This window comes from Cucurbita pepo, chromosome 4 (assembly GCF_057944985.1).
Source record: "Cucurbita pepo subsp. pepo isolate OVF chromosome 4, ASM5794498v1, whole genome shotgun sequence".
NCBI classification, from domain to species: domain Eukaryota; kingdom Viridiplantae; phylum Streptophyta; class Magnoliopsida; order Cucurbitales; family Cucurbitaceae; genus Cucurbita; species Cucurbita pepo.
This window is the reverse complement of record NC_141801.1, coordinates 6,841,103-6,859,103: the sequence shown is the minus strand read 5'-3', so window position 1 is coordinate 6,859,103 and position 18,001 is coordinate 6,841,103. Positions and strand designations below refer to the sequence as shown.

The following is an 18,001-nucleotide window of genomic DNA, read 5'->3' as shown; positions in this document are numbered from 1 at the left end:
GCGGGATTAAATATATGACGGGGTTACCCGATATTGTAATAATCGTTAATCAACAAGGAGAATATCGTGAATATTTCATATTTGAGTTTTATGAAATTTTAGTTAGTAATATAACATGTATTACAGATAAATATAATTTTAAAAAATAGTCTAGAATCCAACCCAACCCAACTTAAATGGGTTGTGTTGTTCGGGTCACCAACTTAACTAACCCGAGATTTACTCAACCACACGTCTCTCAAAAATCTAATTAAAAATTAATAATTGAATTTATTGGTGAAAATGAATAGAAGAATGGATCAACTATGCCAATTTATTAGGAGGTGGCATCTCCTAAAAATGCTGTTAATCATCAAACATAATGGGTGTTATGAGTATTTAAAGCTTTGATTAGCTTCTAAACCTTTGCCCACCACACTAATTACAACCTTAATCTCTCATTTATTTTCTATTTTGATCTTTCTCTCCTCACAAGAGGGAAAGATCTTCATTTCTTGTCATCTTTTTCTTCCTCGGTTGTTCTTCCTACCATGGGTGCCTGTGCCACCAAGCCTAAGGCCAAGGTCGATACGGCCGTCATCCCTGCACCCGAGCCTGTCGACGACATGGTGAAGAACACCGAGGAAGTTAAGGTCGTGGAAGACGAGAAGAGGGTCGATGATGTAATTGATGAAAAGAAGAAGGACGACACCGAGAAAGTTGTCGTTGAGGAAGCCAAGCCTCCATCTCTCGACTCCGCGAAGCCTACTTCTCTCGACTCCGCCAAGCCTACTTCTCTCGACTCCGCCAAGCCTACGTCTCTCGACTCCGCCAAGCCTACGTCTCTCGACTCCGCCAAGCCTACGTCTCTCGACTCCGCCAAGCCTCGGTCTCTCGACTCCAACAAGCCTCGGTCTCTCGACTCCGACAAGCCTCGGTCTCTCGATTCCTTGCTCGTTGAGGTATAATCCTAATTCATATTCAAAGTCATTTCTATTTATTTTCTAATATGCATTGCCTTCTACAGAAGGAAGCTGAAGTTTCGAGCGTTACGAAGGCGGAGGAGCAGCCACCGAAGGGGGCGGCGGCGGCGGTGGAAGAAGTGAAGAAGAGTGAAGAGAAAGCAGCGAAGAAGGATGAGAAGAGCGCATGAAGAAATAAAAGGGAAGCGTTATTAGTAACAGCGACAACGAAGTTGTTTTATTGATCGTTTTATTGATCTTAGCTTCTCAGCTATTCATTATTCAATTTGCATAATGTTTTATGTAATGGTGTGGGGGTCTGTGTTTCCTTTATCAAAATATAGTAATTAAAAGTATATTGAAGTCTATTAATTAATAGCATGATATTGTCCACTTTTTCCTTTTGTGTGCTCTTCAAGTCTCCACTTTTCCCTTTTGTGTGCCGCTCCTCGAGCCTTGAGTGTTGATACTCGCTTGGGGCTGGCTCCAAGGCTCTACCCTAGCTTTTCATTGGTTCCTTCCATCCTGCTCTTTTTTCTCATTCCCTCGTGCTTTGAAACTCATTTACATCAGTTGAAGAGGCAAGAAACCATAGCACAGGTACTGATTTTCCCAAAAGACCTTATACCAATGAAAGGTCTGTCTGTATGTTTGGAGCATTCTTTATCTCTTTGGGGTATCACAATGTGTTTTGAATAATGAATAGCTGAATGAGTTACAAATTTGCGATGTCCGTCCTTGATCAAGTTACCTCTTGTGTCAATATTGAACTCATAGATAAGTGAGGATTCACTCGTTCATTCATTTATTACCTCTTCTATTAACGAGCATTAGGTCATATGTCCACTTGTGCTTTGGTTCAATCCCAATCCAATTGATATAATATCTTTAAAGTTTTGAAATATAAATTCAAGAACCTCCTCTAACATCCCTTGCAATTAGACCACATCCCCTACGAGATGATTCAATGGTGGAAGAAATTCTTCACCAAATTATGTCTTTCACCAAATTTTGTCTTCCATTGGCATGAGGCCTTTTGAGGAATTCATAGCAAAGTCATGTGAACAATATCTATCATACCATTACGGAGAATCGATGTTAATGTAGTCCTCTTGTTGGCGTCCAATATTTTAAGATTACAAGATTATGTATTTTAGGATTACAAGATTATGGGTAAGATTACAAGATTATGTATTTTAGGATTACAAGATTATGTGTAAGATTACAAGATTATGTATTTTAGAATTACAAGATTATGTGTAAGATTACAAGATTATGTATTTTAGGATTACAAGATTATGTGCGTAGCTGCTAAATTTTGTTCCCATCCCTAACAAAAGTTATAGCTACACACCTCGTAGCTACTCTTTTCTTTAATGCTCCAAACTAACACTCATGAGCTCCTCATTTCCTACCACAGATATTTGCAATGCAGTAACACTTCTAGCAGAGAATTCTGGGAGTACATGATCAACATTCATGATCAAGTTGATAAAATGCAACAAATATGATTCAGATATATGTATCAACAAGCTTCCTTCCATGCAAAACCATGCAAATTGGACAAAGAGAGATTCATGAATTCAATTTTCAAATTTGGCAACTCAACTATCCTCTCCAATCAATCCAGGAGTTCTAAGAATTGGAAAAGCAAACCTATAAGATCTTACTTCACTATCCATTTAGTTAAGAAATATACATGCTGCAGAGCAGAGAAACAAAAACATCATTCTTGAGAGGGCCTGCAACTTAAAACTGATAGATTGCAGTTTCACAAGGCATGTCCGCAAGTACTCGAAAATATACCTCCTAAAATTGCACCAAGACCAATCATTCAAAACCATTAATGTCATATATAATGCAACTATCTCCTAAATTTGCAGCCACCTAAAGCTTATAAATTACTTAAAATCAGCAAGTTCGTTGCACAAATTTGACAGTGGCGATGGAACCAACTCTTCCTACTTTCTTTTACCACCACTGGACTTCGATTTCTTAGTTATTGCTTGTTTGGTGGGCTTTTCTGATGTCTCCTGTTGGATTACAAATACAAAGTGAAACAGAGATAATATTGATCGTAAAAATAAAAATGATTACATAAAATAAAATAAAAGGTAAAGATTGCTGAAGTCAAGAATCCCAACTTTAATTAATGGGTCATAGTTGCAGAAAATGTGGTGCCACAATGCAAATGAAAATGTAAAGAGCAAATGTACATTAATAAAAGCAACGACCATTAATCATAAATACTCCACCACAACTAAAACTAAAAATCAAAGTCGGCAAAATGATTGATTAGTGTGTTGCCTATGATGTGTAATGTCTTATTTCTAGCAATCGCTTTTTTTCCCCAAGAAAACCCCAGAATCATGCGTCATAAACTGCTTCTACACAACACACCAACTTTTTTAATGTAATAGAGCTACAGGGTGGGTTTTAATTAATCAGCTCCTTAATTATAGTTTCCATATGTATATATTTGAAGATGAACAATAAGGTTCAAGGAAATTGATGATGAGGATTTCAAGTACATCACTAAAAACCAAAGCAACTAGTTTCACCAGCGTTTTCAGCTTCATGTGCCGAAGCAAACAGCCATGACTAATGGCCTTGACCCTGAGTACTTGGAAGAATGGTCTAATATTGGCGTCCCTAGGCTGCCAATGACCTTTGTCCTTGACGGATAAAAAGCTTGTGGAGAGTATTTATGCTGGATTCCTGGTTTAGGAGACTTAAGTACACATTTGGTTACCTGTCATTCGGTATAGAAAGGTAGAGACAATTAGGTCTCCATATCCCACCAGTTCTTTAAGAACTTGAATTATTTTTCTCGTTTAATGGATTTTGTAGGTAATTTGAGATAAAAGAAAGAAATGGAGAGTCTGAAGTAAATTAGACAGAAAGAGGCAGAGAAGTACTTTTGGACAGATCATGCACGGTCGGACGAAAATATAGTCAATACCAATGAACCATGAAGCTTAAATCAATGTTGATGTTGAAGATCAACATAATTGAATTTCAGTTTCCAAAAAATGAAAAATCAACAAATTCAAGATTAAGGAAAATTTGCAGAGGGGTTAGATGTAACTGTCATAATGCCATTAAAATATTGTTGGTCTTAAAATTCGAAGTTTAATAGGTTTATTAGAATGATAAAATGGAAGTTAAATTTCATCAATCCTAACATCAGATATCAGTAGATAGCTAACAATATACCTTTCTCTTAGTGGATACTGAAGGATTGGTTACTGGCTTGAAAAATGACTCCATCCTGAAAAGGAGGAATGAACAGCACGATCGGCCAAAGAGATGAAGAAATTTTATTTTTAAGAAATAAATGAAAGTATATAGTTAACACTTACCGGCCCTGTGATGACTTGTTCTTGGCTGCTTTAATTTTTTCTACTGCCTGGAGAAAGAACAAAAAATGATGTATGAGACGTAAACTTTCTTGAAGATTTAATTTAAATGACTTTCATTAAAAAAAAAAAAAAAAAAAAAAAAAAAAAAAAAAAAAAAAAAATCTGTATGATATAAAACTTGAGATTATCAGGATGATAAACCTTTGTTACTCTATCGCTATTGAACCCATTCTCATTCACCAAAAATGAGATTAAGCCCTGTAATAGATATGAGAATACAACTTTAATATCATAACAAGCATGTGCATGCGGGAGGATTAAAACTTTAGTATCAAAATATGTTCGTGTGTGTGCGTGTACATATATAAAATGAAGAAAGAAAACAGTCAGGAGATGACTTTTAAACCAGAAAATAAATTACTTCTTCATCTGGAGTAGTCCACTTAATGTCAAGTTGCTCTTCGTCAGTACACACTAGTGGTTCTTTAAAAAGCTGTCGGGCCTCTTGAAATGGCCAACCCTCTGGAATTTGGTACCTGTTTACAACATAATAATAATAATAATAATCATAAGGGAAACAAGAAGCATTCAGTATTTTGTTGCTCTTCTGTAATTTGACGCATTACATACAAATTTGAAAATTTAGCAACCGGAAGTTTAGTGGCTTGTTATAAACTTTTAAAGCTAGGGACTTTTAATCACAATCATGAAAGTTTAGGACAAATTTTATAATTTAGTTAATTTATTATCAAAATCTACCAACTGATAGCAATATATCAGTATATCAATGTGGTCAGAATTATTTCTACAATAAATTATAAATTTAATCCTTGACACAACTCAAAATCTAAGGACAAAACTTGTAATTAACTTTATTTCGATATAGCTCCCGACTTAAAGCTTTGGATCTGCCATGGGTTGTACCGTTATTCTTTCCTTCTCATCTAGATAGACTTTGTTTAATAAGAAATATTTTGAAGTTGCACAACTCAAGTTTACAGCTTTCCGGTCACTACACTTTTATCAAAGCAATTTGAAAGATACTTTAACTGAGATAAATATAAGAGAAAGATAAGACTATCTACTTACTTTAAAGATAACAATGCCTTAAACAGGAATAGAATAATTTAGAAAACAGAATCATGAAAGGTAATAAATTCTCCCAATGATTGCACTACATATGCTTAACGGTATCTGACAAGATTGAAGAATTCTACACTATAAGATTATCTAAAACAGTCCCTGGCTAGGATTCAATGCAATACAGATACATTGAAGGCTTCTCATTCAACAAGATTCAAATTGGCTAGGACATCATCTCAAGATTCATAATAACCAGACCATATCCAACAAATTAAGTATACCCATGCATTCATCAAATTATGTGAACAAGTTTGAGCATATTCAAGATAAAATTGCACTTTATGATATATATTTCAATCCTAGAAAAAGGTCACCTTTCTTTATTGATGTTCTCTAGTATACTTTCTATAGACCCATGTTGACGGATAAGCTTTAAAGCAGTCTGTCCCCCTATACCTGTGGAGTAAATGCATAAGGGCTCTACGTTCAGAACATATAAAATTGGAACAGCACAATAAAACTTGAGCATCAACATCAGTAGGAGGCAATAAAACATATATACTATATAGAATCCAAATACCTCGGATACTGTCACAATAATCACATCCAGAAAGAATGCACAAATCGACAAATTGATCCATGGTAAGGTTCAGCTCCTCCAAAATCTGAAATGAAACAAATTATTGGTAAATGATCACTGAAGCTACGTATGAAGGATAATATTTATATACTTGATTGAGTGGAGAAAAACCAGATTTATACAAAGAGAATCAAATAAGCAAACATTGCTACTAATCTAAACCTATAAGGAAAAGAAAAATACAACTATAAACATATACACGGAAACAATCCCAAACATAAAGCCCTGACTCACAGCTTGATTTTCTTCACTCCCCTCAAGTTGGATAGTACATGCTTGTCACGCCAAGCTTGGAAATTAAACCATCAAGATGAATTCGTTGTAAAGCGTTAGTTAATAAATCTGCAACTTATTGGGAAGGTACATATCTCAGTGTAATAGTGTTTGTCTCAATTTCTCACTGACGAAGTGTCAATCTATCTCGACCTTCTTTATTCCGTCATGGTGTATTGTATTCATTGCAATAACTATGATTGATTGGTTCACGGTAATTCTGTGATGTCTTCTACTTTGACCTTTAGTTCAATGAGAAGGCCTTTTAACTAAATTCCTTCACAAATCCCATGAACTAGTGATCGAAACTCAACTTCAGTACTACTTCAAGCTACAACTAACTGTTCCTTACTATCCAAGTGACTGTGGAACAATCTCTGATGTCGACTTACGGTCAATAGGAGAACCAATCAAGAAAGTACTTGACCTCCCTAATTTATCTAGTTGAATTTATTTAAATTTAGATTACCTAGTATCTAGGGACTTATTTAGATTATCTATTGATTTAGATTTAGTTAGTCTCTCTCTTATAAAAGTGACATGTAATTCTCTTACGAGGGAGGTATAAATATAGGAAGTAAAAATATTAGACCGTTTACACCAAGATATAGCTTGGTAAACAACATTGACGAAGAGTTTTATATAAGTCGATGTCTTTTCCATGAATATTCTTTTATTTAATTTTTTCCACAGGTTCCAAAAAAAAGTCATGAAGTTTTTCCATAGTAGGGCTTTGGATTCTTGAAGGAGTGGTACGTTAAGGTCATGTCCAAAAGATTATTTCTCTCCCTAGGAAATGTGAGATTTGAGAATCGTTGTCTACAAATTCTGAGTGTATGTGCATTGCATAAATAAGTGGCTTTGTGATTCATTTCCTTTCTTGCATAATGGACACCAATTTGGAAATAGGGTCATGTAGGGCATTCTATTTTGAAGATTTTCACTTGTGCTAATGGGTTTATGCGCTATTTTCTAAAGGAAGAACCTCACCTTTTTAGGGTGATGTCCTTTCCAAATTGAATGGTTTCACAACTCTGATACCATGAAGCTATGTATGAACAATAATATTTTTTATATTTCATAGAGTAGAGAAGAATCAGATTCATACAAAGAGACGCCCAATTAGATAAGCAAAAAAAATGCAATCAATCTAAACCTATAAGGAAAAGAGAAAATACAGCTATAAATATATACGAGCTATAATTTATAACTTGATTTCCTATAGATAAGTAAATAGCCAAATTAAGATGGGAGACAAATCACCTTTGCAACTTCAAATTCCATAACTGGGATCTTCCTTGAGCTGGGATCCATTAAATGACGAAGAAATCTAGGAGATCCAAATGTTAGTGAATCCATGTCTTCTGATGCCACAGCATAAACCTGAAATATACAAACTTTGAGAACAAGCCCCTCTTATTAATTAAAAACGAATGTAAGAATTAAAGCACCGAAGGACCCAGGTAAAAAGGAAAAAAATCCAGGTACACACTCATTTAGTGTGCAAAACTTACAAAATCAATTCCACCTTAATTCATAGATCCTACCACAAAAAAGCATGCATTTTACTAGGTCAGGAACCCGGCCTACCCTCAACGCCCCAACCCTAGCAGCCTCCAAGCCCCATTGCATCCCCTGATCTAAACATGGAATGAGGGCAATGGGGAAAGAGGGGGTCTCCTAGGTACTTGGTAAGACTAGAAGCAATGAAGGGAGTCATGAATCGATTGTCATGGGTAAAAGGTCATATAGCCCTTGGGTGCAGATAATTGGAAAATGTCAAACAAGATTTTTAGCATGTAGCAGAAAAGGGGAAGAGTGGAAAAGAGTGTCCTAGATACTTGGTAGGAATAGTGTATCTCCAGTAGTTTGAAGTTTCCTAGCTTGCCTTTTGTTTTATAAGAAACTTTGTCGATGTATGAAACTACAAACGAGGGAAGAGAGCATCAATGTAAAGGAGTTACAATAAACTTCTCCAATTGGACAAATGTGTTGCATAACTATAAGAATGAAAAATGTCTGAACAATTACACCAAGACATAGAATGAAGAATAATATTGTCCAAAAAAAACCCTTTCAAATGACCGCTCCTTGATATTTTCAGTTTAACAAAATAACACCTAACCTCAAAAGTACAAAGCAAGATGATTATAAAGGCAACAATCACAAAAGGTCGTACAACTAACTGCTAATTAATTAACATTAGAAGTATTTCCCTTACTACCTATCCTCATGTAAGTCTTAGTATGGAGGTCAAACACAAGGTAATAGTGTTGCAAAAATTTCTTCAAGCTAAGATAATCTCCCAAATCTCCAGTATTCCAAGAATTGATTTCATTGTCGAACAAGGCAATCAATCTGCTATTAACACTTTTGGCCAACCCCCTCGGATAGCAACGGTAGGTTTCACAAAAATGTTGACAATTAGCTTCAATTATAGATGAAATGTTTCAAAGATGGAAGGAGATGTGGCGAATTAACCAATAAGTCATTCAGTATCATATCCAAATCTTCCTTGGTAGTTAAGACTTTCTTATTTAGAGTTTGAAACAGAGAATCAAGATTTAATGACGAAAGCTCTTCAGATAAAATCATCTAAAACTTGGGAATGTCGTTGTTGTTCAATCTCTACACTATTTAAGCTCACCATGAATTCATCATCAGAGTCTAGGGTAATGTGAACAATACTAGATAAGGCTCTTACTTTTGAAGAATTAAGAATTTTGTCAAAAAAAAAAAAAAAAAAACATCATTAGGTCCAATAGCATATTACGTGGAGACTAATGTTTGGGAGTAAACCTTTGAACCATTATAATGAATCGTCACCTAATTATCAATTGGTATCAAAATTGTTGATCAAGACTCTTCCAACGCATCTGAATTAATGTTAAAAGTTACTGGAAATTGGGAAGACAAAGGGGCCGAAGAACATTTTCTTGTATACAAATTGGAATTAATTTCAGTGAACTTCTCTTTAATTTCTTTGATATTTAGGGATACTGATGAGACCAAATTCACGGGATGAGCTAGAATATGCGTCTTGGCATAATTCCTCTCCAATATGACATTATTCTTTGCATTGAAAGTCTCTAGTTGGGCAATAAAGTCAATTGACTGATTACATGCCATTGGTTCATGAACAGATACCTTTGGGAGGCCATCGTTTAAATCAACGTCCTCAGCATGCAAACTAGGTGTGCTTTATGTTGATAAGACCAAATTCGTGGGAGGAACTTGGATAGGTGTCTTAGCGTAATCACCCTCCATAATGACATTATTCTATTGGAACTTGGATAGGTGTTTTGAAAATCAAAAACTCCCTTCATTTCTCTTTTTCATCAAAATCTATTGGACACACTGACTGATAATCCTACACTTGCGAGCCAATATACTCTCCATCAGACCATAGCTCCTTCAGTGGTCTCAACCTTTGAACTCTTCAGTGAAGAGAAAAAGAAAACAGATTGTGAAAGCAAAACTGCAGTTACGTTCCAAATCTGACATTCAAAATTCCAACGGTTCAATCCATACTAAAGTATGGAATCTTATTTCTATCAAAAAGGATTTTCCAGGGTGTCCAAAATAGTCTACAAGGCAAAAGAAATATGTTGGTGATGGTGACCGAATATCATGGATTCATAATAATAAAAGTTATAATGAGAAGAACTAAATCTTCATCACCTAAATAAAAAGGGCGAGATCAAAAACTCAAATAGCTTTTGCAGATGCTACAATTTATTTCATCAGAGAATATTGCATCCCTGGAGAAAGAAAAATTTGTTTTATCACATTTAAATTTATTCTAAATTTAAAATTGGAATGAGAGAACAAACATGTATAGCTAGCTAAATCTTTACATTGCAGAATTCATTGTGCTTGGAAGCATTGAAATATATAGAGTACACAAATAAAGTTATCAAATCTGTATTTCATTCAATCTGTCCCTACATTTTAGTAACAGGAACGTCAATATTTGCCCCTTGATTCTTAGTTTATCGGTTCACATTCAAAAAACAAAAGACACATTATCATGCAGGGGAGGGATACTTGCCTTTCCTAACTTGCAAAGCGCAGCACATTGTGCCTCAGCTTCCGAGGGAGCCTGCAACATCCAAAAACAATTGCAATGTACTCAACCATGTTACGACTGAAGCAATGGATTACTTGAACGAACATCTGAAATATAGTGTATTGTCACCTCGATCACAGGCACTCCCATGAGTCTCAAAAGTCTTTTACAGTCATCATTGTGCTGCTTTGTAACCTGCAAGTTTAACCCCAAATTATACAATATGCATGCGATTGATTGTAATATTATACAACTTCCGAAATATTTGCATGCTGCTCCAATCCCTTTAGTGAACATTTGCGAGAGTATGTCAACCGATTTACAATGTAATATGTACGTACTTGGGAAAAATGTTAAAGCAGTTAACTAACCTTGACCGTCCTTTTACTGAATTTCTCAATGTCCTCCTTGTTTCCAACCTAGAATAACAAAAGGGGCAGTTGCTGGAATTAGTTTTCTGTCTTCCGTGCTTTACAAGCAAGAAAAAACAAAAGTACAAGAATGAAAGTACCTCAATTGCATCTGCCAGGTCTGCAGTAGCATCTGCTCTCTTTGAATAACTGCATACATAATTTACATAAGGCACAACGATCATGACTGCCCCTTTGAACGGAGTAAATGAGATACAATGAGATAGCATAGTTACCGTTTTGCAAGTTCTTGCTTTTTCAAATCAGGAGGCTTTCCATCAAAGACATAGCTGAGCATAATTGTTCCCATGAAAAGAAAACCGTGTCAGACAAAATTTTCATGACAAAACTTGGAATTGAAATGCCAGGACACAAAGAAATTACACTGGCTTAACTCCAGCTTCGAGAAGCCTTATTGTCCGGTTAAACATCCCTTGCAAATGGCTAGAGTTTGACATTAAAAAAACATGAAAAATGGAATATATCAAGCAAAAACAAGTAGATAATTCACAAATTTTAAAATTCAAATAAAAATGTTTAAATTTTAATAAAAAGCCAACCTAGTGACTTCACCAGCTTCGTTGGTCAACATCTCAGTCCCACTTCTACCCACGACAATCTGCATTAGTTCACGCAAATATATGAGATGCCCAGAGTAGTTTTTAACTGGAAAAAAAGGAAAAATTGGAGACAGAGGTACTGACAAGAAATTGATAGATACTCATGCTGGCATCAATTGCGATTTTTCGTCCAAAATAGCTTTCGAACTTCTGCTCCTTCATGCCTTTGGGGGCATTGTCAGCTAAAAGCTTGGTTAAACCCTAAGAAAACCAGGGACATGAAAATGGGAAAGGGAAAAACCAGAGTGGGAGAGCGAGGGAGCGGAAAATGATGTGGAGAGTGAAGGCAGATACCTTAATGCCCATGGCAAGGCGTCGCAGTAGCAGAGAAGGAACCGCTTTGGAAGACGAATCAAGGAAGGCGGGAAGGAGTCGAGTTGTTGAAGGGTTTTATATAGTGTGAATGTAAATCTAATCCTTTTAACACGCTGCACACGTGCGCGCCTTTTACTTTTTTCTTGGAGGATTCTCTATGAAATTAGGGTGATTTTATTTTCTCTAATTTTTAAGATATGATATTATGAAAATATCAAATATAGTAACAAAATTTTGGATTTGCAGATATATCTTGTTTTTTTTAAATTTGATTTGTTATTAAATCTAGTTTTAAAATAATATTTTCCTTATATTTATCTTTCAATTTTATCTAACGATTTATATACGTTTTTATTATTGGTGGAGGAGTTCTATACGGTGAATTTGCATGTGGCTAGACCACGAAATATTTAAGTTTTGTTTATGAATACGTTAATTGAAAAAATTAATATTTCACAAGATGATCCCAAGCAACTTGATCTTAATCATCAATGAGTTATGAACTCTGGTTGGGAAGGCTTATTTTTTTTATTTGCATGAGTCCAACAACTTGGGGATCGACACTTGTTCGACCCAACCACTTGCGTTCTCTTACTTCATTCGGGATCGACACTTCTTCACGTATAAGGCCTCAAAAGGTGTCATACCCAACGTCGCTTGATAACTATTATTATAAGCGAACTCTATGAGGTGCAAATGTGTGGTCCAGCTACCGGTAAAGTACAACATACAGGCCCGTAATATGTTGTAACGACCCTAAATTTCCACATACTCAGAGTTACTACTAACATTTTATGCTCATCTGTAATGCGGAAATATAATTGTTACATGAACATCATTTATAACTTAAACCTCGAAGAATGCTTAAAACAACTTCTTCTCTTGGAAAACACAATCATGGTCTGATCTGTTTAAATATGAAATACTGAAATTTAGAGAAAATAAAAATAAATACAAAATAATTTAAAACGATGAAATGCAGAAAAACCTATTATAACTTAAGACTAGGAATTTAAATATGAGTCTACCCTATGCACGTGCCACAGTCTCTGCTCGCGATGATGCCGCCCTCTGTACAAATGCGCCTTGCCTTTACCTGAAAAATGATGTGGCACACGATCTGAGTATTTCGTAGAATACTCAGTAAGTGCCCCCATTATAGGGGGTCATGCAAATACAAACACATGTCATCATGATTTAGGGACCTATCTCTAATCATCATAAGGGTGGCCTTCAGTCTCGGACAAATTGGATGTGTAGTACTTCCCTACACACGACTCACACGTGCGAGTGTGAATCCCCAGGCACTCGCACACCCCCTAGACCCTCTGGTCAAGCTAATCTATAGCAACGTTCGGAGGTCAGTGGAACCCCATAGTGTCATGCGCCTCATGAACACCCTCATCTGTGCGCATTCGCACTCATCATCATACAGTGCGTGTCCGCACTCATCATCTCTAGTGGAAGTAGCCCTATGTATGAGCCTTATAAACACACAATATGCATGAGGTCCCTCTAAATCCAATTATACGTCTCTTCTGACACAACCCTCTAATCTCATCTCTTTGTTACATTGTGTAACACGTGCTCATGGATATTTACATTAGTACCATTTTCATACTCTTAGGGTTGAGTCCCATGTCGATCTACGACATGATGCAATATGGCATACAACATCATAAGACATGTTCAACATGGAAAACATCATCATGTTAATAACACTGTCATGCATACATCATACTCATCATAGAAGCCATTAAGTGCATCAAATATAACATGTACGTCATGCATCGAAATATAAATAACGTACATTTAACATATATCATAGCACAACGTCATACTCATACATCATCATAATTCAAACAATCTTCAGTCTATCCTATATTAAGGCCACTTACTTGGTTGGCCTTGGCTGAAGTACTCCCTAATTAGCTAATGTAAGCTCCCGTTCCTTGGCTGAAGTACTCCCTAATTAGCTAAGATTTTTATTGATTTTTCCTCGTAGCTCAGATCTTCATTAAGTTGGAGTGGTTCGTAGTCTATTATATGGATAGGGTCCGTAATGTACTTTCTCAGCATCGACACGTGAAACACATTATGCACTCCTGAAAGGGTGGGAGGTAGGGCTAACTTATACGCTACTCGACCAATTCGCTCTAGAATCTCGAATGGCCCAATGAATTTAGGACTTAACTTGCCCTTACGTCCAAACCTCAAGAACCTTTCATAGGTGCCACCTGTAGGAATACTAAATTCCCTATCTTGAACTCTAAGCTTCTACGCCTTACATTGGCGTAGCTTTTCTGTCTACTTTGAACGGTATGCATCCTCGCTCGAATTTTCTGGACAGCTTCATTGGTGAGTTGAACCAACTCGGGTCCTACTAACTCTCTTTCGCCGACTTCGTCCCAACATAGCTTTGATACCAACTGTAACCACCCTAAATTTCCACATACTCAGAGTCGCTACTAACGTCACATGCTCATCTCTAATGCGGAAATATAATTGTTACATGAACATCATTTATAACTTAAACCTCGAAAAATGCTTAAAACAACTTCTTCACTGAAAAACACAGCATGGTCTTACGTGTTTAAATACGAAATACTGAAATTTAGAGAAAATAAAAATAAATACCAAATAATTTAAAACAATGAAATTCAAAACAACCTATTCTAACTTAAGACTAGGAATTTAAATATGAGTCTACCCTATGCAACTGCCACAGTCTCTGCTCGCGATGTCACTGCCCTCCGTACAAGTGCGCCTTGCCTTTACCTAAAAAATGATGTGGCACAAGACCTAAGTATTTCGTAGAATACTCAGTAAATGGCCCCACTATAGGGTGCCAAGGGACATATCTCTAATCATCATAAGGGTGGCCTCCAGTCTCGTACAAATTGGATGTGTAGTACTTCCGTACACATGACTCACACGTGCGAGTGTGAATCTCCAGGGTGCTCGCACACCCCCTGGACCCTCTGGTCAAGCTAATCTGTAGCAACGTCCGGTGGTCAACAGAACCCCATAGTGTCATGCGGCTCATGAACACCCTCATTTGTGCGCATTCGCACTCATCATCTCTAGGGGAAGTAGCCCTATGCTTATGAACACACAATATGCATTAGGTCCCTCTAAATCCAATTATACGTCTCTTCTAACACAACCCTCTAATCTCATCTCTTTGTTACACTGTGTAACACGTTCTCATAGATATTTACATTAGTATCATTTTCATACTCTTAGGGTTGAGTCCCATGTCGATCTACGACATGATGCAATATGGCATACAACATCATAAGGCATGTTCAACATGGAAAATGTAACGCCCCTAATTTTCTCCATCCTAATTAGCGACGTTACCTTATACTCGTCAAAACAACAGGACAAGAGTTCACATGGGACAGCCTCGATAACGAAAATGCATTCATCAATTTAAGCAGTTCATACCTAGGAAAACAATTGCGACAACCTAGCCTAAAAGTAATCAACAGAGACTAGAGAAAACAATTCGCAAAACTAAGAACCCAAGAGAATCCAACAGGCGCTACGACACAACAAACCCTCCTCAAGATTTCCATGGCCCTTCGCCTCATCCACCGTCATCCGTACATGGGAGCCTTGCCCTTTCCTGAAAAATATTGGTAGCACGTGGCTTGAGTATTATATAAAATACCCAGTAAGTCGCCCCACTGTTGGGGTTAAGCATATATTCATACATTCGGATACAAGCAGTCGCACACAATACATGCAAGCAGTCGCACACAATACATGCAAGCAGTCGCACACAATACATGCAAGCAGTCGCACACAATACATGCAAGCAGTCGCACACAATACACATACATGACGCACGCAACACACATGCATGTCACAGAGAATACCCATACATGTCGCACATCATTACCATACATGCCGCACAATGTTAGAAGAACGCAGCTGAGAGCGAGGTTTGTCTTCCATTCCTTCCCATGGCCTTAGGCCCTTGCCTTGTCCGGGCAGGGGTGGATGCATGGTAATTTCCCACACATGGCCCACGTGTGTGACTGTGGGCCCACCAGGCGAGCTCGCAAGCGAACTCCCTGGGCCTGGCTTGGTCGGGTATGTATGACATACAATACCGGACGCCACGGACAAAGGAGGGCCTGCATGATATCGTGGCGAACACAATATCGAATATACGCATCCATACCATCAGTAGCATAACGGGGGAGTGACCCAACCATAGCGTGCATGAGGTTCTTAAGGTTTACCTCCATGGCATTACACATACGACGCTCCATCCCCTCGCCGCATTACGTAGCATAACCGGGTCCACATTAGGCAAGCATAACATAGCATAACCGGGTCCACATTGAGCAAGCATGTCCTAGCATACTAGTCATCTTATTCATGGCATGTGGGGTTCTCATTACAATCATAACATGTCAATCAAGCTCATCATACATACAGGGCGACAAAACGCGTCACAACATCATATTCATAAACATGGCATACATAGCAATTCACTGCAAGAATCACATACATAAACAAAGCATGCATAGCATTTCACGGCAAGAAACATCTAACCTAGCATACAGCAACAACATATGGTGCATGCAAGGGCCACAGGGCACGCACCAACATACATACAAAACTAACGCCAACAGTAAGGTTACTTACCTCCTTGGCCTTGGCCGAAGTCACCCACAATGCTAACTCCAGCGCCTAACTACCTCCTATAAGATAACATGATACACTTAGAGCCATTTCCCAACTAGCTCTTATGCCTAGCTACCAAGGTACGTCCCTATCACAATCTATTTTATCGCAATGGAGTTATACTGACCTCAGATGGCTGAAACAAGGATGGGAATGACTCTAGAAGGGTCAAAAACCTAGAAACCGGTATGCTATTCGGATGTCGAGCCGCCGAGCCGCGCCGCCAAGCTGTCGAGCCGCGCTGCCAAGCCGCACAGCCGAGCCGACCTGGCCGAGCCGCTGGTGGAGCCGAAACCGATGGGCTTCGAAGAACCCTAACGGCGCAAGGTTTTTTTTTTGGGCGCACCTCTGGTTTGGGCCGAAAAGGAATGAGGCCCAATGGTGGGCCTGAGCGCGGCCTGCGAGGTGTGGGCTGCACGCCAGCCGAGACGAACCGCAGAATGCCGAGGGTCGACCCGCGCCCGCCGCTTCGTCTTCCTCGCCCGAACGCCTCAATAGCCCTAATCGTGGGCTTGGCTGCTGTCACCTGTGGAAGCGTCGTCGTTCATCCATCTCCGGTGGCGCGTCTGTCCCTCCCTGCCCGACGTACACTAGCGCCTGCTCCTACCTAAAGCTCGCGGCGTTATTGAACCCGATCTGAAGTCTCGCGACGTTTTCGATCCCTCACCTAAACCCTTCGGCTCCTCCTTCACAGGTATGACAGTCACTCAAAAAGGAAAAGACGGCTACTAAGGTACCTAGGGTTTAATACGCATTAACATGCCTTGGCTAGCAAGGCATGCCTCACTGGAAAGCCCATGATTTCCGGCGAGATTTAAGGATTTTTTTTTTTTTTTTTTTTTTTTTTTTTTTTTTTTTTGCCTTTTTGAAACCCCTACCGTTACAGAAAACATCATCATGTTAATAACACCGTCATGCATACATCATACTCATCATAGAAGCCATTAAGTGCATCAAATATAACATGTACATCATGCATCGAAACATAAATAACGTACATTTAACATACATCACAGCACAACGTCATACTCATACATCATCATAATTCAAACAATCTTTAGTCTATCCAATAGTAAGGTCACTTACTTGGTTGGCCTTGGCCGAAGTACTCCCTAATTAGCTAACGTAAGTTCCCATTCCTTGAGAGGTGCTTCCTACGTTACGGGGTTTGTTTCCTAATACACCGTTCGCCACCTTCCGTTATTATTTTCACAATTAAATTACTAGTAACTCAGTAAATGTGAAATACAGCTCGAAAACGACCTCCAATACCCTAACTGGGGTCGAAAATAGATTCGGGAGGGTCGAAATGGTAGAAACCGGGCTAGAAACAAGTGAGCCGAGCCGAAACAGCCACTGGGAGCCGTTGGAGCGTCACTGGAGGGAGCCCGAGCTATTTGCGCCTAGCCGAGCTGAGGGACCGCCTTCACCGCTGTGTGCCACATGGCAGCAGCAGAAAGTGCCACATCGTGCGGTACGCGTCAGGTCAAGGCGCGGGTCACAGTCTGGTTCGGGTCGTCGGCTGCAAAAGGCTACTGGGGCAAACTGATCGTTGGGCTTCGGCTTACTAGACTAGGCCGCAGGTGT

General features: G+C 38.4%; 2 protein-coding genes and 1 long non-coding RNA gene across 6 annotated transcripts; 1 reads left to right on the top strand and 2 right to left on the bottom strand.

The window, feature by feature from the left end:
- Positions 1-390: 390 nt before the first annotated feature.
- LOC111793974 (uncharacterized) lies at positions 391-1,322 on the top strand. Its single transcript, XM_023676068.2, has 2 exons — positions 391-941; positions 1,007-1,322. The coding sequence occupies exons 1-2, from the start codon at positions 531-533 to the stop codon at positions 1,130-1,132; spliced, it is 537 nt and encodes a 178-aa protein (XP_023531836.2). The 5' UTR covers positions 391-530; the 3' UTR covers positions 1,133-1,322.
- A 1,193-nt stretch (positions 1,323-2,515) lies between these two features.
- LOC111794004 (5'-3' exonuclease family protein) lies at positions 2,516-11,809 on the bottom strand. 2 transcript variants are annotated; one of them, XM_023676103.2, is made up of 18 exons: positions 11,693-11,809; positions 11,483-11,599; positions 11,339-11,397; positions 11,163-11,222; positions 11,015-11,068; positions 10,880-10,928; positions 10,740-10,787; positions 10,498-10,563; positions 10,351-10,401; positions 7,563-7,682; positions 5,967-6,051; positions 5,761-5,842; positions 4,725-4,839; positions 4,505-4,561; positions 4,304-4,350; positions 4,158-4,212; positions 3,503-3,693; positions 2,516-2,974 (listed from the first exon to the last, which is right to left on the bottom strand). In XM_023676103.2, the coding sequence occupies exons 1-17, from the start codon at positions 11,702-11,704 to the stop codon at positions 3,517-3,519; spliced, it is 1,254 nt and encodes a 417-aa protein (XP_023531871.1). In that variant the 5' UTR covers positions 11,705-11,809; the 3' UTR covers positions 2,516-2,974; positions 3,503-3,516. The 2 variants fall into 2 exon arrangements, with proteins under 2 accessions (XP_023531871.1, XP_023531872.1); XM_023676104.2 differs by lacking the exon at positions 3,503-3,693.
- A 3,218-nt stretch (positions 11,810-15,027) lies between these two features.
- On the bottom strand, positions 15,028-17,001 carry LOC111787701 (uncharacterized). 3 transcript variants are annotated; one of them, XR_015420600.1, is made up of 4 exons: positions 16,542-17,001; positions 15,967-16,431; positions 15,604-15,858; positions 15,028-15,344 (listed from the first exon to the last, which is right to left on the bottom strand). It is a non-coding gene; the product is annotated as an uncharacterized LOC111787701 (long non-coding RNA). The 3 variants fall into 3 exon arrangements; XR_015420599.1 differs by having other exon boundaries at positions 15,621-15,858; XR_015420601.1 differs by lacking the exon at positions 15,604-15,858.
- Positions 17,002-18,001: the final 1,000 nt, after the last annotated feature.

Bases quoted from the DNA above. Each gene is read 5' to 3' on its own strand.
- LOC111793974 (XM_023676068.2), top strand. From the start codon at position 531: ATGGGTGCCTGTGCCACCAAGCCTAAGGCCAAGGTCGATACGGCCGTC. The intron at 942-1,006 runs GTATAATCCTAA...TGCCTTCTACAG, and splicing joins TCGATTCCTTGCTCGTTGAG to AAGGAAGCTGAAGTTTCGAG.
- LOC111794004 (XM_023676103.2), bottom strand. The intron at 10,564-10,739 runs GTTAGTTAACTG...TTAAACTTGCAG, and splicing joins TCAGTAAAAGGACGGTCAAG to GTTACAAAGCAGCACAATGA. The intron at 7,683-10,350 runs GCAAGTATCCCT...TGTATATTTCAG, and splicing joins CGCTTTGCAAGTTAGGAAAG to GTTTATGCTGTGGCATCAGA.